At 48.0% G+C, this 25,286-nt stretch overlaps 2 protein-coding genes, 1 long non-coding RNA gene and 1 other non-coding gene across 15 annotated transcripts in view; 2 read left to right on the forward strand and 2 right to left on the reverse strand.

The window, feature by feature from the left end:
* TRAF7 (TNF receptor associated factor 7) overlaps positions 1-12,468 on the reverse strand; it is a 47,421-nt gene extending 34,953 nt beyond the window's left edge. For 2 of the 7 annotated variants that reach the window (XM_073361690.1, XM_073361684.1), the window contains exon 1: positions 12,351-12,468. The gene's annotated coding sequence lies outside the window, so the exon portion shown is untranslated. Of the gene's footprint in view, positions 1-2,990; positions 3,129-3,923; positions 4,085-5,029; positions 5,988-12,350 lie in introns of those variants that run through there. The other 5 variants (XM_073361687.2, XM_073361686.1, XM_073361688.2 and 2 more) reach the window with 5 other exon arrangements.
* A 356-nt stretch (positions 12,469-12,824) lies between these two features.
* Positions 12,825-14,392, forward strand: LOC144929082 (uncharacterized). 2 transcript variants are annotated; one of them, XR_013636379.1, is made up of 4 exons: positions 12,825-12,851; positions 13,507-13,673; positions 13,846-13,877; positions 14,195-14,392. It is a non-coding gene; the product is annotated as an uncharacterized LOC144929082 (long non-coding RNA). The 2 variants fall into 2 exon arrangements; XR_013636378.1 differs by lacking the exon at positions 12,825-12,851 and having other exon boundaries at positions 12,981-13,673.
* Positions 13,959-14,044, forward strand: LOC140895216 (small nucleolar RNA SNORD60). Its single transcript, XR_012154151.1, has one exon. It is a non-coding gene; the product is annotated as a small nucleolar RNA SNORD60 (small nucleolar RNA).
* A 3,870-nt stretch (positions 14,393-18,262) lies between the features above and the next one.
* Positions 18,263-25,286, reverse strand: part of RAB26 (RAB26, member RAS oncogene family) — a 219,494-nt gene continuing 212,470 nt past the window's right edge. For all 5 annotated transcript variants that reach the window (XM_073361696.2, XM_073361695.2, XM_073361697.2 and 2 more), the window contains 3 exons: positions 22,191-22,247; positions 21,514-21,590; positions 18,263-20,819 (listed from right to left, as the gene is read on the reverse strand). In XM_073361696.2, coding sequence (XP_073217797.1) covers positions 20,717-20,819; positions 21,514-21,590; positions 22,191-22,247 — 237 coding nt within the window. In that variant the 3' untranslated portion in view covers positions 18,263-20,716. The remainder of the gene's footprint in view (positions 20,820-21,513; positions 21,591-22,190; positions 22,248-25,286) is intronic.

The raw sequence follows: 25,286 nt of genomic DNA on the forward strand, positions 1-25,286 counted from the left end.
TGTCCTTCTCAGCTGCTCAGAAAAGCAAGTGGCCTTAGGTGTCCACCCAAGCAGCCCCCTGCAGATCTCCACAGAGAAGGCCCTAGAGTCCTGATTTTTGGAGACCCTCGCTGAGTTTTCCCACCCAGGACTTTATAGGGTCATCTCCCACAGGGGCAGGGGGTATCCAACCAACTGCTGCAGGGAAAGGGACATCTCCATTTTGCACCAGAAAGCCAAGCAAGCATCAACGGTTCACATAGCCAGGGGCCATAGCTAGTGGCAAAGGCCTTGGGGTCATACCTTAGGAAAGGGACAGGCCTGGGAGGACAGCTAGCCAGCCTGATTAGATCCAGATGTCTGTATAGCTCCTCTGCCATGCAGCTTATTTCTAAAAGCAGCTTCCCTGTTTTTGCCAAGAGAAAATCAAAAAGAGGAAGCACTCGGGCCAGCCTTTCACTAAATCACATGACTGACCATAAGCCGCTGCAGCGAGGGAGAGCGAGGGAGGTGGGCTGGATTCAAGTCCTCACACTGAACTTTTAGGTCCCAGAATTCTTGGGTAAGTGACCCAGCCAAAAAATCTGGGGCTGGCTGACAGCTCACAGGGACAGCGACCCTCTCTCTGCAGGGTCAGCAGCAATGAGAATTTCCCCCACTGCCCTTCCCAAGCCAAGATGCCTCAACCATGTTCTTTATGTATATAAATCTCCCCACTGTATTTTCCACTGAATGCATCCGATGAAGTGAGCTATAGCTCACGAAAGCTTATGCTCAAACAAATTGGTTAGTCTCTAAGGTGCCACAAGTCCTCCTTTTCTTCCTGCTCAGGAGGAGCACCTTTGCATAAGAGGGGAGCATGTTCCCTACGGCCAGTCTAGCTTTTGGCCTCTCTCATGCACTTGCCTACAAGGCAGCGGGAACAGTGAACCTGCTCGTTTCCAGGGATGTCCCTCTTTTTGGTCCCTGAGCTCCCCAAAAACTGGGCATCCCCTCCCTTTCACTGGGGAGAGTTATTTACAACAGGAATGGGCGCAGGAAGGCCAGGTCTAGGAAGAGCCATTTCCCCAAGAGAAGGAATCCCCCATTATTAGAATCATAGAATATCAGGGCTGGAAGGGACCTCAGGAGGTCATCTAGTCCAACCCCCTGCTCAAAGCAGGACCAATCCCCAATTTTTGCTCCAGATCCCAAATGGCCCCCTCAAGGATTGAACTCACAACCCTGGGTTTAGCAGGCCAATGCTCAAACCACTGAGCTTTTCCATCCTCCTGCTTGAATACAGTTCTGTGTCCTTTCTGGGTCTACGTCCCAACCTGTGTTCCGTGTTTGGGCCACAGGGGGCTGAGGGGCGTGATGGGTTTTGTGATGTGGACACTTTCACTGGGGCGGGGCAGAAACCCTCCAATGCATTTCCTTAGATACAGACTTGCACCTAAGAAGAAGGACTTGAAAGGTGGGAAACCTCATACTGCAAAATGTCTGGTATTTGCCAAGGAATGTGCAACCACCTCCCAATTTTATGTGCCGAATGGTCCATACAGTCCAGTTAAGAAGCCTCATATGTGTAGCTTTCTTCCTCCCCCTGCCAGCTTCACTGGAGTGGTCTCTAATGCTACGCTATGCTGCTGAAATCATACCAAGGAGGGCTGTTTGCTAGAGAACACAGCCAGTGCATGGAGCCAGCCTAACGGTGGCAAGGATGGACGGGGGGCGGGGTGTGTGTGTATCCCCTCTTACTGTATCTCGTGTGAGCCCCTGAGGCATAGAATTTCTTTAGTTCATAGCAGGTATTTTAATAACAAAATCACAAACTTCTGCAAGTCTGTAGTAGAGGGTTACACATTCTTTAGCTTATTTGCACAGCACCTAGGAAAGAATATTACAGGGCAGAGAGAGGGCAACAAAGTGAAGTAAATGGTGAGCTGGTCCAACCGTCGAGCACGCTGGGCCAAATGCAGATGGAAAGGAAAGGACGTGTTTGGAGTGGGGGACGAGACGATGGGGAATCAGTAACTACATCTCCCAGGTTCTGTCACATTTCTTCGTACCCAGAACTCTCCCCTGAGTCAGTTTTTGGGTGGTCAGTTAATCCACAGAGAATCTGCCATCATGGATTGAGCTTTCTCCACTTTGCCAAGCTGCAATAAGAATGGGCTGTCTATGTTTTACTTCCAGGCCAAAAAACGTTGTCTGATGGAAAGCTGAAAAGCCATCTTCTGTTGAGAACTGGCTCTTGGATTCAAGGAAGGGTATCCCTCTAGAAAGGCTGGAGGCCAGCTTTGTGGATTTTGAACGTCTCTGGAGATATCACACCTTCTCTACTTGATAAAGAATTCCGGACACCCGAAGACAGAGTCACATGTCAGGGCTCAGCAGAGCCTTCTCTCTCTCTCTCAGCCATTAACTGTGTGTATGCGACAGAGACAGCCCTAGAAATTGCAAGTCTACGCACAGAACACAGAGACAGCGCAGCCATCAGCAGTGTGAGCCTCCTTCCACTGTCAGTGGGTCACAACTTCTGTCCTGGAGGGGACTCGGTCTCTCTATGACCGTATTCAGGCTATATGGTTTATTCAGTCCTTGACTGGTGCAAAAGCAGGCAAGGACAGCCTTGTGGCTAAGGCACAAAGGAGACCAGATTCATGGGTTCTAGTCCTGGCTCTGCCGCAGTCTCATTAGGCGACCTTGGGAAAGTCACCTCACCTTTCTGGGTCTCAATGTCTCCATGTATAAATGGGGATAACAATACCCACCTCACAGGGGCTGTGAAGCTGAATTAATAGATTGTTAAGTCCAGAAGAGACCATAATGATGATCTAGTCTGACCTGTCCAACACAGGCCAGAGAATTCACCAAGTGATTCCTGCAGCAGCCTGTAACTTCTGGTTGAGCTACTGCAAGTCTTTTAGAGAGGTCTAGAAAGTGCGTTGAGATCCGCCAACAGACTGCGCTGGAGAAATGCAAAATATTGTTAACAGAGGTACAATAAAAGGGGCCCCAGTTACTACCATGCAGGACGGCAGGTTTTGTAGCACTGGTCTCTGTTCTTGAGGAACAGAATCAGCCTTTCTTGTCTGTGTGTGTTCTTTTGCTGGGCTCAGACATCATGCTTCTTCTCTGAGCCCCTCTGAAGTGGTTTTCCCCTTCTAGAAAATAGTCAGTTTTAGTTATGGACAAACTATGAGCAATATTTTGTTTTAAAAACGGAATCAATAACTTGTACACATTCTTACAACTGGATCAAAACTAATTTTCAGGGGGATAAAGCATTTAGTTTTTCCTTAGATCACATCACAGCTTAGATCAGAGGTCAAAGGTCACAATCAATCTTGCAGCACTGAAAACAAAAACTATGCTTCCCAATGCTTTCCCCGACTTAATTTTAGGCAACTTGGGGGGGGGGGGGAAGCTTCCCCCAGGAATCCACACCAACCTCAGTCCTGGCGCTATTGTATGTGTGCACAAGAAATACACATCTGAAACAAAGCACAGCTGCCTACTCTGGGCAGGATGTCAGAATTTGCTGACCAACCCAGAAGTAGTGATAACAGACCACGGAACTTACTGTACAAACACAGACCCTGATCTCAGCCCCTACACTTCTCACCTCCCCAGCTCCCACAATTCATACACAGGCTCCTCAGATATTCTGTGGCCAAGGAATTTGCCTGTGAAAAAGCAGCAGCTAAACAGAAGCTAATCTGTCCTCAGTCAATCAAACCTTTGGTGTTTGACTCACATTGGTTGCAGTGGATTTAAAAGCCATCTTTCACTTGAATTGTGAAGAGATTTAAACACCACCAAATACCCAGTGGTAAAGTTTAATAAGTGATCAAAGAAATCCCTGTCAATATCAAGGGAACTGTTGCCAAGTGGTAGAAAACCTGCCTCACCCTCCTCACTAAAAGCAGCACATTACATTCTGCTTTCCTAAAACTCACCCCAATTGTATGACGATTTCTTCTTTACCTCCTGTCCTAAACTGTTGTGTACTGCTGTTGTCCGCCGTTAAACAGCCACTATGTTCCATGCTAATGGTGGCCGCATTCCTCTGGCAGGGTCCAGCAATTCCATTTAAAGAAGTCTACGGGGATTCTTCTGGCTGAAAGGCATTCCGAGAAACACAAGCCATAATCTCTACCCAAACATATGTAGCCTCCATTTTTTTTTTACACTGCTTTGAAATTGGATGACTTGCTTTACCCATGTTCTGGGTTGCTTTAAAGACTCATCTGAAATATGCCAACCATTGCCCCCTTACTAGAAGTGTCACAAAAGCAATGAGAAGAGAAAAATTTCAGTGCGTTTCAGTTCTCTGCTCATATTACTACATCTCCCTGAACTTTGCTGCTTAAAACAGAAACAATCAGATACAATGAAAGCCAACCAACACTACTGCTAGAGAAACTTTCAACTAGCATCAGAGCAGAGGAAATAGAGACTACGGAGAGCAGGGATTGCAAAAGATAGCCATGAATGGACCTAGGAACCCCATGCACTTGACACTTGAAAACAGACCCTCGATTCCTTCAGAAAAATTTGTGACAATGGTGATTTCCAAATGTAAGTGCAGAAATTCAGTAGCAGCTTTTAGATGGAAAATGTACCGACTCCCATACTAATAAAACACCCAAACGCACGTTTCCGTTAAATAACACACGGCACTTTACAATGGAGTGGCAGTTTTAAGAGTAGCGGACATACGAGACCTCCTTAGTTAGCATTTGTGACAGGTTTGGAAATGTAAAGTCCCCCGATCACTGCACAGGAAAGGGTTAATGATGCATCAAGCTGACCTTATATACAAGCACATTAAGATATCCTAAGGTATTGCAATTAGGTGCAGGCGAAGGGTAACAGCCACTTCAAACCGGGACTTGAATTTTAGCTCCATTCAGCTTCCTTACTTAGCTTTGCATACAGCTATGAACACGCATAATACTTCCCTCACTTGTCACTGATTACTAAAAACAACAGCCACCTTCCGACTATGCTTCAAACAGAAACTCTGCTGACATGCACAGACACTCCTTACACAGGGCTTTACCTTGTGCGAAATTCACTCGGGCTATTCGAGCTGGAAGCAAGAAGCAAAGCTCACCAAGTGGCTCCCAGGACAAAGTGCTCCAGCTCCAGCAGACTTTTACTCTTTCAAAATGTCTCTTCCACTATCTGTGTGTGTGTCTGTGTGTATCGCTGGCTCTTAAGTGATGTAAACAGAAAGGCATGCAGAGAAGTGGGTGATATGTAAATTCAGATGGAAAATCCCACAGCTCAGCCAATCCTAACTCTCCATTTCGGCTTCGTCTGGGTTGTTCTCGGAGTCCAAAGAGATTTAGACTAGCAAGGAAAACCCTCCCCACACACGGATTTACTCTGGCCTGACAAACCTCCAAGGAGAGGTTAGTACATACAGTGCTCGCTCCAGAGGGATTTTAGAACTGGGCCAAAGAAGGGCAGAAATTCTCAAACTATTCATAGTGTTTAGCAGTTTAATAAACGGCAGCTCATGGTTTCTAGACCTGCCCAGGGAACGCTGGGGTGACTGGAATTGTTGTGATCACAAAGAGCCCTGTTACTGAGCGGAGAGCCTGTCTGAAGAGCTAACACTGGCATAGATCAGGAGGCGGCTCACTGGAGTTACTGGCCTGTGAAACCTGCTCCAAAGAGATAAGAATCCGGGGTCGTAGGATTTTAGGTTTTCTCCTGCTGCAACCAGTGATCTCCAAGGGGAAACACTCATGGCTCTTTCTCCATTACTTTCAAATCAAACCCCTATTTATGTTTTCTCCTTGCTCCTACGAATCACTGTTGACTCAGCTGAAGCTCAAGAGAGGCTGCGTTAAGGGGAAGAGGACAGTTTGCACCATCCAAAATGAACCAAAACTCTGTCAGTGACATTTGGACTAACACGTGTTTTTTGGCTTTGTTTTTTAAATTGGTGGTGGGATTTTCAGATGTGCCCTGCACTGGCCTAACTCTGCTCCCATTTCAATCAATGGGAATTTTACCTTTGACTTCAGTGGGAGCTGAGCTAGACCAGTGCAGGGCCCATTTGAAAATTCCTCCCTCAAATCTTCGAATACACCACTGAGACCCCCAACACCGCAGTGATGGGACTGTGCCAGTTCGGGAAACCGAGCAAGCCCGGATCTGTTGCCCAAAGAGAACAAAGTGACGCCGGAGTGTGTGGGAAGCAGCGTAAAAGGATGAAAAGCAAACAGGATTTGTAAATGTTGCTTGTTTTCCTAATCAAAGGGTGCAGAAATAAGACAGGGAAGGATCTTCTCCCCTGCGTCCTTCAGATGACACGGATGGAGGAGGTGTGTTGTTTGACCGGGGCCATAAGCAGTCTGAAAGACTAACATTACCTCAGCGGAAGATTTATAGATTTTAAAGCCAGAAGGGACTGTTAAGATCAAACATAATAAAAAGGGGCTTGATCCTGAGGGTGCTGGGCACCTACAGCACACTCTAAAGTCAACTGGAAGTTGCAGGATCCTCAGCACCACTCAGAATCAGTCCCAAGTAAACATATTCACTTCACAATCCCTTCCTCTGTAATTCCCCTCCAGCTTGTCACATGACATAGCTTCCTGCAGAGCAGGTCCTAGCCTTATTGGGAGTTGCACAATCAAGAACAACAAACTGAACCGAACAACCTCCTACACCTCTTGCCTCTGTGTTTCTCACCCCGGCAGCACGAATGCAGCGTTGATGGCTGTCCAGGGTTAATACAGGTACGACTCTTACCTAACACCACCACATCTCTTTGGCTTCCTTGCTGGAGCTATTTTCACTCACTGAACGCTTACACCTACCCCTTTGTGCACCAGTTTGGCCTTGGTTGCCCAACACCACTTAGGAACATTTCACCAGAGAGAAACTGATCTTTACCTTTTCCCAGCCACACCTTGCTGAGGCATTTTATTTGCAGTGGAGCAAGATCAGCCACAGTGCAGAGCACTCCAAAAAACGAATCCAGCACTTTCCAGATTGTCATGTTTGAGTTTACTGTGGCATTTCTCAGTCTGACTCTGGGAAAGAGTGCAGTAAGCGCCACCCACGCCGCATGTGAGTGAAGGCACTGGGATTGGAGAGCTAGGATCAATTTCCTCTGCCACCGACTTCCCATGTGTCCTTGGGCAAGTCACTTCATCTTTCTGGGCCTCAGTTCCTCACTGTCAAATACCAAGCCCTTTCTCCCATCTTGTCCATTTAGGTTCTAAACTCTCTGGGGCAGGGCCCGGTTCTTACTATGTACATGTCCAGCACTTAGCAAAATGGAGCCCCATTTTCCGTTGGGGCCTCTAGCCACCACGGTAATACCATGAATAATGATAACTGCGGATTTCTTTAAGTGGTAACTGCTGACTGTGTTCCAAAGAGCTGACTGCACAATGCACTCACCTCAGGGCTTCTCCAGTGACGAGCACGGTAGAGCTACAGATAGGTTAAACAAATGGAATGGAATGGATTGGTAAGGAAAGGGTTAATCCCTCTCTGCCCAGATCTTTGCCTTCACTGCAGGGATTGTTACTGAGCAGAATAGGGCTGGGCTACAATGGAGCAAACTCCTTTTCTGGGGAGTGTCTGGACTCGGACTCCGGCAATGTGCAGCCCTGTAGACTGTGCCCAGTGAGCCTTGGCTGCAAGGAACCTTTTGCCTCCCTTTCTCAGAACTCCAAAGGTGCGAGATGTTCCTCCTCCCCCCATATCCTCTGACTGTCACAGAGCACCATGGCCTGCTCCAAAACCCGGCAGAGTTCCTGCTGGGGAGAGACTGGGCAGATGAAGTCCCAGGGAGCCACACAGAGGAACCTGTAACAGAAAGAGATTCTTTAGCAAGTTACTGTATGCGGCTGCAATCTCCTATTTAAAGAAAGTGTATCCAGGCTTCTGCTCTTGGCAGCTCGCATAATAGCAACCTTGGCATGTTCCAAGAGCTGCACAAACACTAACTAATGGGAACAAAACTCCCAGCTCTTGCCAGTGGATGAAGGAACCCTCTGTTGCGATTTGCTAAGGGTGGATTTTAATAGCAATTAATTTGACAATGTAGGAACTTGGGGCTGAATTTATTTTTAAATGTTCAAGCTTGTCCCAGTTGCTGACACCTACCTCAGTAAGCCCTTCATGTGCTGGCTAGATTCAGCTGCCCCTACATTCCTGAACAGTTCATCTTCTGACTGGGAAACTGACAACGCTGGACAAATGGGAGAGCAACATGTATGCAAAAGAGGTTTGGGGGCATAAGATTTAAACTGAAACTTGTAAGTGACAAGTGCTGACTAGTGCAGAAATTATGTCAGGTAGACCTGGTGCAGGAAGCAATGTCTTGCAAACCACACTTCCTCGATTCCCTGCAGAATCCCACAAGGCCCTGCCTGAAACCAGCATCATTTCTCAGCTCTCTCTGCTATAAGCAGCGTTAGGAACATAGTCAGCATGTCAACAAAGCATCCACAACCCAGCCTTCTATATTCCTGGGTAACCCTTAAAGCCGTAAGTCACAACTGTCTGATTAGCTACACTCAGCTTTTCCCAGAGAGCTTAGGTTCACAATCTTCAAACTTGGGTGTGGAAAGTTAGGCCCGAAATCGACATTCCAGCACCTAACCAAGTGTCAACATTTTCAGAGGAGTCAAGATCCCGCAGTGCCAGCGGAAGTCAACATCAACCCTTCAATGGGGGCCAATGGCTCACTCTCTATTTCAGACATTACAACAGCTGCTAGGTCCAGAATGAAGAAAAGGAGTACTTGTGGCACCTTAGAGACTAACCAATTTATTTGAGCATGAGCTTTCGTGAGCTACAACTCACTTCATCGGATGCATACTGTGGAAACTGCAGCAGACTTTATATATACACAGAGAATATGAAACAATACCTCCTCCCACCCCACTGTCCTGCTGGTAATAGGGTGGAGGGTGAGAAAACCTGGATTTGTGCTGGAAATGGCCCAACCTGATGATCACTTTAGATAAGCTATTACCAGCAGGACAGTGGGGTGGGAGGAGGTATTGTTTCATATTCTCTGTGTATATATAAAGTCTGCTGCAGTTTCCACGGTATGCATCCGATGAAGTGAGCTGTAGCTCACGAAAGCTCATGCTCAAATAAATTGGTTAGTCTCTAAGGTGCCACAAGTACTCCTTTTCTTTTTGCGAATACAGACTAACATGGCTGTTACTCTGAAATAGGTCCAGAATGGTTTTCCTCTGTGAGGAGTGCGGCCTATCCTAGGTTTTACTGCAGATTTACAGGTTTTACAGCTGATTTACCAGATACTCACTCCTGTTACCACATATATACTTCAGCATGCCTACTGCAGACAGATTCGTGTCTGAACCATAGGTCCAGAATGGTTTTCCTCTGTGAGGAGTGCGGCCTATCCTAGGTTTTACTGCAGATTTACAGGTTTTACAGCTGATTTACCAGATACTCACTCCTGTTACCACATATATACTTCAGCATGCCTACTGCAGACAGATTCGTGTCTGAACCAATGCCCACGTAGTAAATGGGAGGTTCTCCATTGACTTCAATGGATATCAATCAGGCCCTGGATAAATTTTATTTGTACATGCATGTTTTATCCTTATTCAGAAAATTGCACTGTTAACCACTTCACACCCATGGCAGGTAGATATCTATATACAAGAATTGTTTAAAATCCCATGCCAACTGAACAACCCTATGCATTTATGTATGTAAATGTATATAAATATTCACTGTCATACATATGGATACAAATCAATTCCTAGCCTATGTGGCCATGCATGCACAGAGAGGCAAGTAATTAACACATATTTCCGTTCCTTCATCTCACCTGATGCATGTGAGAGATTTTGGCACATCTGTGCCTCTGGGCAGTAATACCCATATGGGGCCAGGAAACGGCAAGAAAATCTCTCCACATTCTTCTGCTGGGGAGAAATTGCAGAACAAAGCAAGGATCTTGCAGGGACACAGGTCTTTGGGCATGGAGTCCTTGTGTGTCCCCCTCACCATTACCTGGCAACACAACTCAGTCCTCAGCTAGTGCTTGCCCTTAGGAGTTTCAGTGGGAAACTCTCCAGAGCCAGTGGGGAGGGGAAGAAGGGCAATGCACATTCTCCCTGACCTACCCACTTCCCTCAGACAGACGGCCATCCAGAGAAGCAGGTAGGGATGCTGTTATGGAGACGGCTGACCTGCTTTCCGCCATTCTGAATGGCAAGGGTAACCACGGCACTGTCTGGCCCTCACCCACTTATACAGCCCTTCCATCCCAGAGCGCATAGCAAATGTAACCAAATGATCCTCCAGCTCTACAAAGAGATCACTCACCCAGCAACCATTCTATGCTGAAATGCAAAGGTACTTACTACTAATGCTAATCAGGTTAGGAGAGAGGTGAATTAAAACAGCACGGGGACTTTAAGGAGAAAAACTGAACTTACCAGAGCAGAAAGGAAGGATTTGGTACCATTTTCAAAGTTCAGAAAATACATTAATGCCACACAGGAGTTCTTTGCAGTGTAGTTAATCTTCACAGGGAGAACACAGTAACCTGCTCCTTACTTGTTACATGTGCATCAACAGCTGTTGAGGGCTACACTGATCTTTCCTTTCATGTCTATCCGCATACAGCAGACAGGTTCCCGCTTAGTGGCTTACAATGGGATCCCAGCACGAAGGCAAGCTGAACTGAAAGAGAGCCCACGCTTCATAGCTCCACAGAACAAAAAAGATTGGTGGGTTGAAATCTGATCAAGTAGGAAAAAATGGCTCTGGTACATGGACAGCAGCTAGACATTGGCACGAAAATCAAGCGGAACTGAAGAGGCCATCTGAGATGAAAGATTCAAAGAGCAATTTTCTACTCTGCCCCAAAGAGGAAGATCTGTAACCAAAATATCCTTGAGGCAATTGCAGAATCTTACTACTAAATGCATATTGAGAGACAAGTAATGGGAAAGCTAAGGGCACAAACCTGAAGGAAATGTGATTATTAAGGTGATCAAGAGAAATGGAGGACAATCAGCAGCACATACCCCAGGGGCAGGACATGCAACACAACTAGCCAATATAGATTTGAAATGCACTGTATGATAAAGAAGTATATAAAATAGCACCTAGCAGAGAGAAGGTATTGAGATAAGAGATAGGGAGAGCGAGAGGCAGTCAAGACTTACTGAGGCCTACGTCCCATAAGGAGACAGGAGACCTGGCTCTATTGTGCACTGGACAGTCACACATCCCCTATAGGGATTTAACAAATGATTTAACTTTTAATAAAAGACAAGGAAACAGCCACCAAGAGAGTCATCCCAGAGAGCCGTGTGCATAGCTTTATCCAGTGGCCAACTGCAGCGCTCAGCACCTCCACACAGCTGTCAGCCAGTTAACTAAACACAAGTGCAGCATAGAACAGCTGTTGCAATAATGTGTCAGGCTTGTCATTCCCCTGCAAGAGTAACCAATAGGAGTGCAACAACTCACAGTGTAACCCCCATGCATAGAGGCCAACAGCCTCTTAACCCTTGAGGTGCTGAGTATCTACCAGGAGCTCCCGCAGCAGACCCTGCATCGAGCAGCAAGCCCCGTCGCCCCCATACACGTGAGATCAAACTGCGCCCCTGTTGCAGCGCTGGGAACAGATCACACCAGTGCCCCTGTCACACAACCGGCCATAGCCTCCCCCAACAGATCCCATCCCCATTCTCCTCACCTGCAGCCTGCCCCACACCCCCTCCCCGGGTCTCCCCCCACAGCCTCCCCCACAAAGCCCCCCCACCCCAGACACAGATCCTTCACCCCTAGGTGCCTCCCCATGCCCCTCCCCCCACAACGCCCCCTTGTGATCCAGCCCCCCACAGCCCCTCCCCCACCCTACAGCTCCTTGTGATCCAACCCCCCACCCTACAGCTCCCCCTCGTGATCCGGCCCCCCACAGCCCCTACTCCCACCCTACAGCTCCCCCTCGTGATCCGGCCCCCCACAGCCCCTCCCCCCACCCTACAGCTCCCCCTCGTGATCCGGCCCCCCACAGCCCCTCCCCCTCGTGATCCGGCCCCCCACAGCCCCTCCCCCTCGTGATCCGGCCCCCCACAGCCCCTCCCCCCACCCTACAGCTACCCCTTGTGATCCGGCCCTCCACAGCCCCTCCCCCACCCTACAGCTCCCCCTCGTGATCCGGCCCCCCACAGCCCCTCCCCCTCGTGATCCGGCCCCCCACAGCCCCTCCCCCTCCATTCCCCGGCCCCCCACAGCCCCTCCCCCTCCATTCCCCGGCCCTCACCCAAGGGCTCCCCAGCCTCAGGGCCGGGACCCCATCCGTCCCCGGGGGCCCCGGCCCGCCAGATCCCCGGCCCCGCACTCACCTGGCGGCGGCGGCAGCGGCCCGACCGCGGCTGGACGGTACCGGCCCATAGTGATCTGCTGCTCCTCCAGCTGCTGCCCCAGCGCTTGCTGTGCCTGCCGAGCCAGGCCGGAAGCGCAGGTCCCAGGGCTCCCTGGGAGTTGTAGTCCCTCATCGGCAGCCCCCCGCCCACCCGCCAGAGAACCCCGTGGCTCATGGACTACAAACCCCAGCAGCCCTAGGCCGCCTTGCCCTGATTGGTGCTCATCTGCTCACTCTATGCTGCAATCCATGTCACTATTGGCCACTAGTGTACGTCCCTCAAAGCTCCTGCCCAATCGCACGGCTAAAAACGAGTCTCTGGCAGGACTGGTGCGTGGGGGGAGCAGCTACCAATTAGAGCCGGAGGAGGCGGGGCTTTTCCGAAACGAGTGTTTGTGACTGGCTGTGCGGGAGGCGGGGGTGGCCATAAAGGTCGCGGTAGGGGGCGGAGACTCTCTCTCTCTGCGCGGCGGTGGCTGAGGTGAGGGCGGCTCGCGGGCGCGCCGCGGAGGCCCCTTGCCGGGGGAGCCGGCCCGGGCCCTCCGGGGCGCTCCGCGCTGAGGGAGGGGCCGGAACCCAGGCGTCCGGCCCCGGTGTGGGGGGCTGCCTGCGGGGAGGGGGCTAGACACGGGGCGGCGAACACGCTCTCCAGCTCTAGTGCGGACGGGCCGGGGGCGGCTGGAACCCGTGTTCGCTGGGCGGGGCCGTGCGGCCCAGACCCCCCCCCCCGCCCCCGGCTGGCACGTGTTAGACGCCTGGGGCTGCGGAGGCTGATGCCTAGTGTGAGCCTGGGGGGGGTGGGGGGGGTCGCACGTGCCGGCTGGGCGGGTCTACACTTGGAGCGGCGGGCAGGGCTTGACCCCCCCCCCAGTGTAGACTTAGCGCGGTGCGCGCTGTCCGTGCCGGCGTAGCTGTGTAAACCGGGAAAAGACCAGGAGGAGTGGGGGCACCTTGCAGGCTAACCAGGTTATCTGCGCATAAGCTTTCGCGAGCGACAGCTCGCTTCCCCGGACGCCAACTGGGGATCTCGTCCCCCCCCGCCCCAAGTGTGGACGTAAGCGGCATGGCGGGCTAACGCATATGCGCTGTTCAAAACTTGTTCCCTGCCATGGCTTTAATGCACCTGTTTTTTCTAGTATATACTTAACCTTGGGGTCTGCTACTGATGCAGGCTTGCCCAAGCTGAAGGTCGGACCAGCTGCTGTTGTGGCAGTCGCTGCGTTACCCGTTGCGATGTGTGTCCTGCCAAGGGTAGCCTGCGATGAGCTTTCGATTTCTGACACCCCTGTTGCCAGCACACCGGGTAACGAACCAACTCAAGCTGTTGTTCAGCCTCTCGGCGCTAGGTGCCGGCAACACCCCCTATGAGTATTGCCCAAGCAGTACTTGATTACACTTCATGCCCGAGGCTGCACCTTTGTTCTTGTAGCTATCATTCCTTGTCTGAGATGTATTAACTGGTGTGGCTTTTTTAGGTTGCTGGATGGTCTGGTCAGCGCAAGTAGAGGTGAGTCTAGACCAGTGATTCTTGTTAAAATGAGGCCATGAAGTCTGCATGTTTCAACTGGGCCAGCAAACCCTAAACTTGAGCCAATGATGAGTGACTTTATTTCTGACACCTCGTCTGAAAACTGTACCTGCAGTATTTGATTATGGTTTTCCTGGCTGAGGCTCAGGCTAGTTTTAAATCTTGTTCAGGTAAAGGTAAAAATCCTGACAAGGACTGGAATAGAGAGGTTTGTAATCTATGCGGGGGGAGTCAGTTTGCTATTTGTTTTACTATGTGTTTACTGGTTGGAGTGTAATGCTGCTGTCTCTTTGTAGGAATGAAATGGACCAGAAGAGCAGCTCACTTCCATTGTTGGCATCAAAAGGACTGTAAATCTCTAATTCAAATGCAGTGGCTGTAATTTGGATTTACTTTAAAGCACTTGTGACATGTTATGCATTTTGAATGAAACATGAAAAGTATATTGTATGAATGTAAATGAAATGTAAGTCTTATTAAACAGAGTGAAACAACTTGCGGTTCTTTTAATGTGAGACTTTCCTATTCATTCACACAACATGCTAAAGAAATGTTCACTCCTGGGTGAAGGTTGTTTGTTCAGATGGAACTTTTTGGAGTGCTGGTCTAAACTGCCATAAAACTCAGTACTATTTGAAGGGCAGGGGGCATTTCTTTGGCTTTATCTTTACAAATAATATATAGAACATATTAAATGGTTAACAGGAACTTCAAGTTTCCCCTTTGATAAGGACCACCAATGGTGGTTCCATTGCTTATTGGAAGAGCCTGTGGGGGGAGGGAGGGAGCAGGAGAATATGCTGTTAAACTGTTGTGGTGTGAAGGAAAGAATCATCATTTTATCTGGAAAAGATGATCCTTAATTCCATGCTGCTCTATGGCATGTAGCTTTGGCCCAAGGTTCAGTAACCCTTAGCCTTATTCTGGTGAGGTGGGAAGTAACAGCTAAAGCTAACAATTCTGTGTTCAAAGATAGTCCAACTGAGAAACCCCATTTTAATAAGCTTGATAACACATTCTAGCCAGATGTTTAATCTAATTCTGCCATAGTTGATACAATGAGGAATTCTTTGGTTTACTACTCTGGCCTTCAGTAATGGATAGAGAAGTCAGTCACTTTTTTTTTTAAGCCCAGTGATGGAAGAAAGCTGTCTTGATATTTGGAAAAAACTAAGCTACAAAGAAAGTCAAATTCTATTGAATAATGGCAAACTTGTAGCAATACCAAACAACTTGTCTCATTCAAGGAGAATCTAAGAATGGCCTCTGAGCTGGATTTACTTAATTTTCAATACTGGAGTATGGAACTCAAATTTTCATAAACATTTGACAAAGTGTCTAATGCAAGTCAGTGTGTGGGTTTGATGGTATCCTGAATGTGCCATCCATTGGATGGGTCAGGACCTCCAATATAAAAGCTCTATTCTTTGAAGCTGTTTAGGAGTAGTGGTGTGAGCTGCAGTGCTTTTCACAGCCTTTCTTGGTGGAAGGTATGACAATGTAGGCTCTAGAGGGAGAGAACAGATGGATTGTTACAGAATAGTCTACTCACATCGCAGGTTAAGATGAACTGTATCAGTCTGTTACTAGCAGGATTTAATAGTAAATTCACTACAGTTAACTTGTTGAGGTATCTCCAAAGAGAAGTATGGAAAGGTTAAACCTTTGATTTGACTTGCCTTGGAATTATGCAGAAAACTCCTGGTGTTTTTGGATACCTACCATAAAGGTAAAGTTAATTGGCCTAGCCTAGAGCAGTAGACAATGTAGGTGTTCTCAGTAGAAAAGTACAGGAGTGAACATTGGACTCTGTGTAGAGCCAATTCGGGGACCAGTTAGATCTGAAATGTAGTTTACTTGGCGAATCTGTTCCTGCCTGGGTAGGTATGTGATCTTTCTCCCCTGGTGCAATTCAGTCCAGCAGTGAAGTCAGTTTAAATTAGAAAAGGTTCAGAAAAGGGCAACTTAAATGATGAGGGATTTGAATGGGTCCCATATGAGGAGAGATTAAAGAGGCTAGGACTTTTCAGCTTGGAAAAGAGGAGACTAAGGGGGGATATGGTAGGTCTATAAAAATCATGAGTGGTGTGGAGAAAGGGAACAAGCAAATAACTTTTCTTTGTTCATATAATTAGAACTAGGGGCCAAATGAAATTAATGGGCAGCAGGTTTAAAACAAAAGGAAGCTCTTCACACTGTGCAGAGTGAACCTGTGGAACTCCTTGCCTGAGGAGGTTGTGAAGGCTAACCCTATATAATAGGGTTTAAAAGAGAACTTGATCATTACCTGTTAAGTTCACTTCCCTCTGGGGCACCTGGTAGTGGCCACTGTCAGCAGACAGGATACTGGGCTGGATGGACCGTGGGTCTGACCCAGTGTAGCCGTTCCTGTGTTGGTTCTTGGTGATGGAAGTGATTTGAGAGATCAGAGATTGTAATACAGGTGCTTCCTACAGCAGGGGAAGGGGTTTCTGTGGGCTGGGTAACTAAACAGCTGAGGGTGTTGGGTTTTATTTTTGTTTCTACTTAGCTCTCTATTTTGAAACCAAGATACCATTGTCAAGACTCAGGCTCATTTAAAAAAATTTATTAAGAGGAACAGAACATTAAAAACTAAAACAACTGACAGCAAGTTTTTAGTGCACACAACACTGAGTTCTTAGGCTTGTTTATGATTGAATGTACTGAATAATTCTTCCTTGCTTGGTGGCAGTAAAAGCCCATGTAAAAATAGATGCCAAGAACTTAACAAGTCCCAGGAGGTGCTGCAGTAGAGTCTAGGTTAGTTTTGAGAAATAGACTGCAGAAGTCAAGCAGCAGAAAGGGCTTTAATCAAGTGCAGTGGGATATTTAGTCTTATTTTTAAAGTCTAGGCTTTTAACCAGAAAAAATATCAGTTATTTGATACTGGCTGTTAAAACAATCAGTGTTTGCTTCACACCAGGGGGATTTAATTGGGGGGGGAAGGCAGGAAAGCACACTGCAATGACATTGACATTTTTTACTCCTATCTGATTTTAAATAGTTCTATTCCTACTGGCAGATTTTAAAGAATGGAGGTGGGGGTTCTTTTCAGGTTTATTAAAGACAGCAAAGCTCAAAGGATTATGCCCTGCTAGGAGAGAGGCAGTAATCTACCAGAATTTTAGGATTAAGTATTAATTAAGGATTAAGTATACTGGTGAGTTTTCCAGAAGGATTTTGCAATTAGCTGTCACTGTTTGGCATCTCCATACAGTGATTGAGGCTGGTGTCTTGCAGGGGGGGCTCACCACATGCTTCTCCACGGTGAGAAAGTTCAGGTACTGTTAGACCACTGAAAACTAGTTTTTTTAAAAGCAGAATCTAACAATTTTCAGTGTATGGGTGATTTCACTACATAGGTACTGAAGGAATGGCCTAAGTTCACTAGTGCTGGGTTCTGACAATTTCCAGTTCAGTGGCAGGCAGGGGGGAGTACTTCCTTTAGGTGCCACACAGTGGCACCAGACCCAAGGAGAGGAGCAGAAAGCTCCTTGAAGGACTTTGCTTTGCAGATCAAAAGGAGAAGTGCGTGCTCCAGAGGCCAGATCCAGACTGTCATTGCCCAAATGAACAGTAGTGATGCTCTAATGTCCCCATGTATATTTCTGCTAGGTCCTCTCCTAGCCCTAGACAACTACCTCTGCCTAAAAAGAAAAGGAGGACTTGGGGCACCTTAGAGACTAACACATTTATTTGAGCATAAGCTTTCGTGAGCTGCAGCTCACTTCACTGGATGCGTCTGATGAAGTGAGCTGTAGCTCACGAAAAGTTTATGCTCAAATAAATGTTAGTCTCTCAGGTGCCCCAAGTCCTCCTTTTCTTTTTGTGAATACAGACTAACACGGCTGCTACTCTGAAACCTGCCTCTGCCTAGGAGTTCTGCAAATACACTGTAGTGACTCAGAATATTGGTGCACAGTCAGTAGCAGCAGAGTCAATAAAGAGGAATGCCACTTTTCTCCATTAATATTTTCAGCCAAAGCAGTTATGCGCAGTCTAATAAGAGGGAATGAGCCTGGCTAACTAAGAAGAAACCTATTTGCCAGCTGGGCAGGCAGGCCAGCTACTGATGTTAGCAGCAACAGGAGCACAGCAAAGCTCACCTGCACACCGTAATGCCCTTGTCCAGACTCAATCTCCACCTCCTGCTCTGCCCTTGCTGCTGCTTACAAGCTTGAAAAAAGTGAAAACAGCCACGAATTGGGTGATTTTAACGCGGATAGTTCTGTGGTCTAATGTGAGACTCGTGTGGTTATTTCAACACATGGCTACCTTTACACAGAGCAAGTAGCTTATATTTAAAAGGTAGCACATTGTTTCCTCACAAGAGATATGCTGTATTTACTCACGCAAAATAGTTTATTTGGAGAATAGGCAAGAGATCTTAAACCATCTTTGCACTGCTGAACAAATGCCAATTAAAACATGCTGTCCACTTGCATCTTTTCAAAAACACACTGTTCCCTGCATTTGGCTTCTATGATCTCTCAGACACAGCTCTGACCAGGAGAGGATCAGACAAGTTTGCTGAATCCAGTACAGTCGTTGCACTTCACTGGGCCCTGCTACAGGGCACACCAGCTGCATGGAGACAACTGCCCGGAAGTGCGGTCCGCATGACGCATTTAGTTACCTGCAAACACTTGCAGAACAGCATACTGAGTCCTGTCCAATAACACGCCTGGTGGGGTCAGTTATTTATAGCAGAGAGCTGGGATTTATCAGCATCTCCCTCTTCAGGCCAAGGTTCACATCATGTTAACTACTGCAGTCCAAAGATTTTCATCAAAACATTTTTTGACAAAAAAACAAATCAAACTTTTTTTTGGTACATTTTTTTTGTTTGTTTTGAAGGAAAACATGGTTTTTGGTTTATGAAAATAAAAAAAAATCTGTTTACAGGTTTTAAGCAAAAATCTGAAAAAAATTAATGAGAAATTTAAGGAAAAATTTCAAAATTTCCAGGGGAAAATAATTGCCATGTTTTGACGAGGCCTGGCTTGCAACTTTTCTTTTTAGGACTCTTCCTTGCCCTTACGCTGCTACTAAAAATGCATCAGACTGACCTTAACAGAGTATCTGCAATTCTTTGTACAACACTCACCATTAAAGTAGTTCATTGTAGAAAAGTGACTTTCTCTGCAGCCTGAGACCATTGCTTCAGTGGCTGTGCCTGGATCCTGCGTTCCTTTCAAACTCCAAGCTCCCCTTGGCAGGAGCAAGGTTTAGGTGTGGACAGAATGCAGCATCCCAACTTAACTTGGTTCAGCTGAATAGAACAAGGGGGTTGATTTTAATGAGCTAAGTAATCCCCAACCGGCTTGCAGCTGGTGGGGATTTGATTTGCTGATTAAAAGAACTATTTATTTCACAATTAAAGTGGTGTTGGGAAATTCAGTGCAATTAACCCTGATAGTCATAAATATGAAATTTGCAACTATCTGCAGTTAAAAATCCCCTTTTGGCAACAATGTCTCTCAACTCTCCCAAACATTGCATTTAGAAGTACATTACAAAAATAACACTGCTAAAAGACAAAGGGGCGGGGGATTCCAATGAACAGTGCTGGCAAAGGGCTTTTAACAAACCTGTACAGTTAAAACCTATAGCATTCTCATTGGTTTTCTTTAGCTGAAAGCAAGATCTATCCCAAAAGAGTTTTAAAGAAATCAAAGCAGCATGGCAGTCTGAAAACGCTATCAGCCACGTTAGGATAGTTAGAATAAGCTGCAATACATTGGGGGTTTTTACTCACTCAGAATACTAGAAACAGCAATAATGGAGAGCAAAAGCCTTTATCAAACATGTAAACAATCAGGGTTTCTCTGTTCAACAGGTACGTTTGCAGGAGCTTACTCAAAACAAGATAGCTAAGCTCTTGTCTTTTGCAGGGCAGAGCAGGAGAAGGCTCTAGCAAGGAATATATATTACACAACATGGTAAAACTGATGTATGTAACAAGGGAGAGACTACAAAAATGTTTGCCTTGAAAACAGAGATCTCTCTTGGGCATGTATATAGATCTATAATACACACAAAATGTACCCTGGGCCAAAATGTTTTCATAATTGAATCCCAAGTGGGAAAAGAAAAATGGAATGGAGCGGGGTAGCCCAGAAACAGTTATGAGTGGGGGAAAGTTTCCCTCAGTCATATAATAATACCTAGCACTTCTATAGAGCTTTTTGAACATTTATCCTCACAATGCTCTCTGCTGCTGGGTAAGTATTATCATCCCCATTTTATAGGTGGGGAAACCGAGGCACAAGGCGGTCAAATGACTTGCCCAAGGCCACAGAGGGAGTAAGTATCAAGAGTCCCCATGATAACAGGAGTTCTTGATGTCTAGGTGTGCGTGTGGACCAATACCAAACTCCTCTTTGGACGCGTTGGAGAAAGTCTGCGTCAAACCCATGTCAGGATTAGCAACCGTTAGCTCGCAGGAATGGACAGGTCCCCAGTGACTGACGTGGGACAGATGGTTTTGTCCCCCTGGGAGGAACTTGAAGTTTTACACCCCCCCGAAGCGATCACAGCATGTAATTAAGGAATACTACTACAATGGGGTGTTGGGCCGCGGGGCCTGGAATGAAGTGGCTGCACCAGAGCCAGCGTCGGGGCTGCCAGGACAGAGCCTTTTCTTCTGCTCTTTTCACGCCACGTCTCAGCTCACCGTTACGAGAATACACAGACAACGAACACACATGCACATACTGTCCACAAGGAGGGAGTGTGGCACACGAACACTTGGCGTGAGTCTCTATACAGCTGCCCTGGCTGCTGGAGCCTGCGCTTTAGGATCTGCAGCATCCTGAGCCTCTGACTTCCTTCTTCACGTAGTCATGAAGCTTGAATTTGGGCTCATTGGGCAGCTTCATGGACCTGTGTTTCAGCTCCCTGCAGGAGAGACAGACAGGTTATCGCTTTGCCTGTAAAAGGAACCCCCGGGAGCAAATCACAGGCGGGGAAAAGCTTTATCAATGCCGTCTTCATCGCAGTGCCGTGGGCCGTGGCTCATTCTCAAGCTAAGCTGGGCTGGGCTGGGCTGGGATAGGTACTTAGGCTGCGGTTCCGGAAAGCATCTCTACTCAGGAAAGCACTTAAGCACATGGTTAAAGTCCCATTGAAGTTACGTTTCAGACATCAAGTTAAATATGTTTAAATGCTTTCCTAAATCAGTCTTAGATGCAAGACAATGCAAGAAAAAGCCTCAGAATCAACTCATCTTGCTCCTTAGATATGATTGGTACCAAAAATTAATGGAATTCAGGAGTCAACTTCAATGGTTTTTATGGCCATTTCTCAGAACTTTCCCCTGCGTATACAAAAGAGAAACAAATCCCAGAGGCTGGTTTAAAGATGGGGGCTGTGATTATTTCTTGGTGACAGAGGAGGCCTGGGGGTGAAGCTAGTTGACCCACACTGTACCGTGGCATGCTAAGATAGAGGATAATGCCATGCAATGGCAGGCTGTGGTTTCTGTTTCAGTGTTGAACACTCGTTTTGAGTCAGTGCGGGAAGGGAGCGGAGAACTGGGAGCGGTGCAGATTGCATTCCAACAGGAGAGGCAGCAGTAGGACAGTTAACTTACTTTGCGATGGCCGTAAAGGCCAAGTCGACATTCAAGCCGCTTTTCGCGCTGGTCTCCATGAAGGGCACTCCGTACTCCTGCAAGACAAGACTCGTCTCAGTACGAGACCCATCAGTGGCCCAGGACAGGCCACGGGTTCATGCTGTCTGCTTGGTACAAGAGAGCCCAGCTCCAGACACAGTCCCTAACAAACCTGTCTGACTCCAGACGTGCAAAGTGACAGAGGCTTTGGAATCGGACTCTGCCAGAGAGTGGTCTTGAGGGGAACGTGGCCTTTAGGGGAAACCCTGGGAGGACAGGAGGGTTTGCTAGGAAAAATACCAGGAGGGGGAGGGTTATTCTGCCAAGCACTGAAAACAGCAGCGAGGCGGCGAAGCGAGAGCAGCGTGAGGGGTGAGAAGGGGCTGGGAAAGCACAAGGAGAGGCAGAGAGTGGGAGAAGGGAGAGGAGAGAGAGGGGAAAGAAACACAAGAAATGAAAAAGCCAGGCCATGCAAGGCAGCACTGCGCAGGCTCCTTCCCACTACAGACTGGCCCCTGCACCAGCCTTCAGCCCCGGAGACTCATTGTTTAGCAGCTGTAGCCTCATAGCTTAACTGTAAATGCAACTTTCCCAAGCAAGTGCAAGCAGCAGCTAATTTATCTGGGCAAAGTCTTGGGCTGCAAGGACACACGTACCTTGGCTAATTTCTCTCCGTCTTCCCTTTTTACCACTCTGTCCTGGGTCGAATCCACCTAGCAGCGATAACAACAAAGAGCAATTTGCAATGGATCAGCAGAGCTAAGGAGCGCGGGCTGACACAGACATGAATAGTGCAGTCACTCAGCATCCCCGCCCCCCGCAGCGTCACCAGTAAATCACATTTCACTTCACTGACAAGAGAGCTGGGCCAAAGGAGGTGGTGTCTTTTCTCCCATACATGCGCTGGGGAGATCAGCTTGAGTTGTTGGAGCCGGGAAAGCACAAGGAGGGCTAAGGCTGCGATTTCTGTGCCATGACTTGTTGCTCGAGGAAAGGGGGCATATGGTCTAATGCGCAGAGCAAAAGAGAGAATTGGGACTCCTGGGTTCCATCCACGGCTCTGTCATTAACTTGGCCTTGAACAAATCCACTTAGCTACTCTGTGCCTCAATTTCCCGTCTATAACACGGAGAGACGAACACTTCCCGGTGTTGCAGGGGGGATGGGAGACAGCATTAACTTATGCCTGTTGAATGCTCTGAGATCCTTGAATGACGGCTCCATAGCAGGGCAGAAAGACTAGAATTATCGAGTTGGAGAACTAAGTAATGAATCGACGCACACTTGGCTTTAGCCCCGGAGAGAGATTAAAGCCACACTTGTCCAAGGAGTCTCCTGCAGTGAATGGATGGAGTGGCAGGGCTGCCCTAAACCGATTCAACAGGGAAACAAGCACACATCTGATGTTTGATCCCTACCCAGCAAAGATACAATCAATCCAGGTCAATCGCCAGGTCACTGCTCTGTAGATAAAGGGGAAGGAGCCATGCATGGGGGTAAGGGGTGGACAGCAATGTACCCTGAGGGTGTGGAAGAGTAGGCTGAAGTAGAAATTAAATTCAGCGAGTTCCAGACAGGCTCACAAAGGTATTCACTTCAAAGAAGTTCCTAGAGACACCCCGGAACGAACAAGAGAGGCCCTTCAATAGACCACTGGTCCATGCACACCCAGGCAGATGCAGGCAGGTCCCGATCAGACTCATCATCCAGCTGCTGGCACGATGCAATAAACAAGAAGTGTTTGTAATTCACTTAGGTTAGCGGAAACAACCAGCACTGTGTTGGAGTTGGCCTCTTGTTTCCGGCAGCAGCCCCCTCCCTGGTAACCGGAACGGAAAGGCTAAGGCGGGATTTGTAAGTGAGATCTGAATGAAGACAAGAACGATTCTTTTAATTCCCGAAGCTTTGCTTCCAATTCACTGTTCCTGGGAGGGCTTCTGTAATGTTCTTGCAAATCAACTCTTATGACATGAAGGAGGGAACAGTCTCAGGCCGGCAAAATTGGAGTCTGGTATCAGAGAAGAATGTGACAAGTGTGCCTGGCTCTGGGTAGCACAGCTCCTGCTCTCAAACCCAGGGGAGCAAACCTAGGGGAGCAGCCAGAGAAGCATCAGGCTGCTTGGATCCAGAGGGCACCTGGTCTTACTGGGAGCTGCCCAGGTTGAGGATGCAGCTGATTGGGATCCACGCTAGTTCACGAGCAAGTCGGGTTTGGCCCTTTGACTCCTGGCCAGGCGGCTGACCACTGTTTAGGTGTCCCAATGTTTATCACTAAAGAGAGAGAAGGCAAGGATCTGTCCGTCCGGATCTCCGCTGCTCAGGAGGGAAAGCAAGTGCTGAACCAACCCTCAGAGAAGCATGATCATGGATCCCCACAGGCAGGGACTGACATATAGCCAGGCTCTACGGACACCTCTTCATTCCTCCCACTCAGGACCCGCTTTGTAGACTAGGGAAGAAACTCAGTAAAGCAGCTCAGTAAAGCAGGTCTCCAAACAGGCCTGTGTGTTCCATACTGAACATGCCCCTGTTCCTCCGGAGCCTACCCATGGAAAGCACCTCTCATTTCATAGGCACCCAAGAATCAAACACTGGCCAAGTAATAACTCACAGACCCAACCTGGGCTACCTCTAGAAAAGAGGACATTAAGGGGGGACATCTATCGTAGTCTTCAGATACTTGAAAGGCTGCTATAAAAAAGATGGAGAAAAGTTGTTCTCTCTTGCCACAGAGGGCAGGGCAAGAGGCAACGTGTTCAAACTATAGTATTTAGATTAAATCTCAGGAAAAACTCCCTAACTGTAAGAACAGTCGGCCAATGGAGCAGACGCCTTTGGAGGACGTGGAAGCTCCTTCACTGGAGGTTTTCCAAAGGAGGCTGGAGCTGTCTGTCTTGGAAGGTTTATGCACAATAAATCCTGGATCTTCGCAGTGGGTTAGACTATGGATCTATGAGGTCTAGGATTCTAAACTTAGGTCAAGTAGCTACATCACACAGGGTGCAAAATTCTTCACAGCCCCGAGCAATGTAATTAGGTCAACCTCACCTCACTGTAGACAGCGTTAGGTCAATGGAAGAAATCTTCCATTGACCAGGGGGTGGATTTAATACAGCGACGGAAACGCCCCCTGTCACTGTAGTAAGGGCCTGCGCTACAGCGGCGTACAGGGGCTTGCAGCCCACATTCCCCCCACAGTGGAAGCCAGCAAAATCTGTTAGCAGACTGGGCCCAGTGTCTGCAAAGTGCCTCAAGATCCTTGGAGCAAAGAGGGGATAGATGCCCTAAGCATCACTAACTCTGTACAGTAGGGTCTGGGCATGCTGACATCAGGCAACGATGTAACAAAGTGAAAAAACGGGAGTTTCCCCCAAGCAGTATCACACATCCCAATTTTGCAAACCAGCTGAGTCAGATGAACAGGGCTCTGCCAACACAGACCTCCCCAGACACAGGACCCCGCTCACCTCCATGTCAGTAACTGGCCACCTCACCCCAGGGTCACTCACGCAGCTGGTAATTTGGATACTCAGAAAGGGAGCCCAATCACTGGTAAGGGTCAGGCCCTTGGACCAGCAAATGCCGCAGCACAGTGAGGGCAGGGCACTGCTGGACATTTAGCCCAGTCTGCATCCCCCATAACTTAATTCTCCTGCTTACATTTGCTAAGAGACCTTGCTGAGGGCCCAGCAGCACCAGAAGCCTCCTGGGGAGGTTCCCCAGCTCTGAGTGATGCCTGCATCACGGAGCAT

This window comes from Lepidochelys kempii, chromosome 10 (genome assembly GCF_965140285.1).
Source record: "Lepidochelys kempii isolate rLepKem1 chromosome 10, rLepKem1.hap1, whole genome shotgun sequence".
In the NCBI taxonomy this organism is placed as follows: domain Eukaryota; kingdom Metazoa; phylum Chordata; order Testudines; family Cheloniidae; genus Lepidochelys; species Lepidochelys kempii.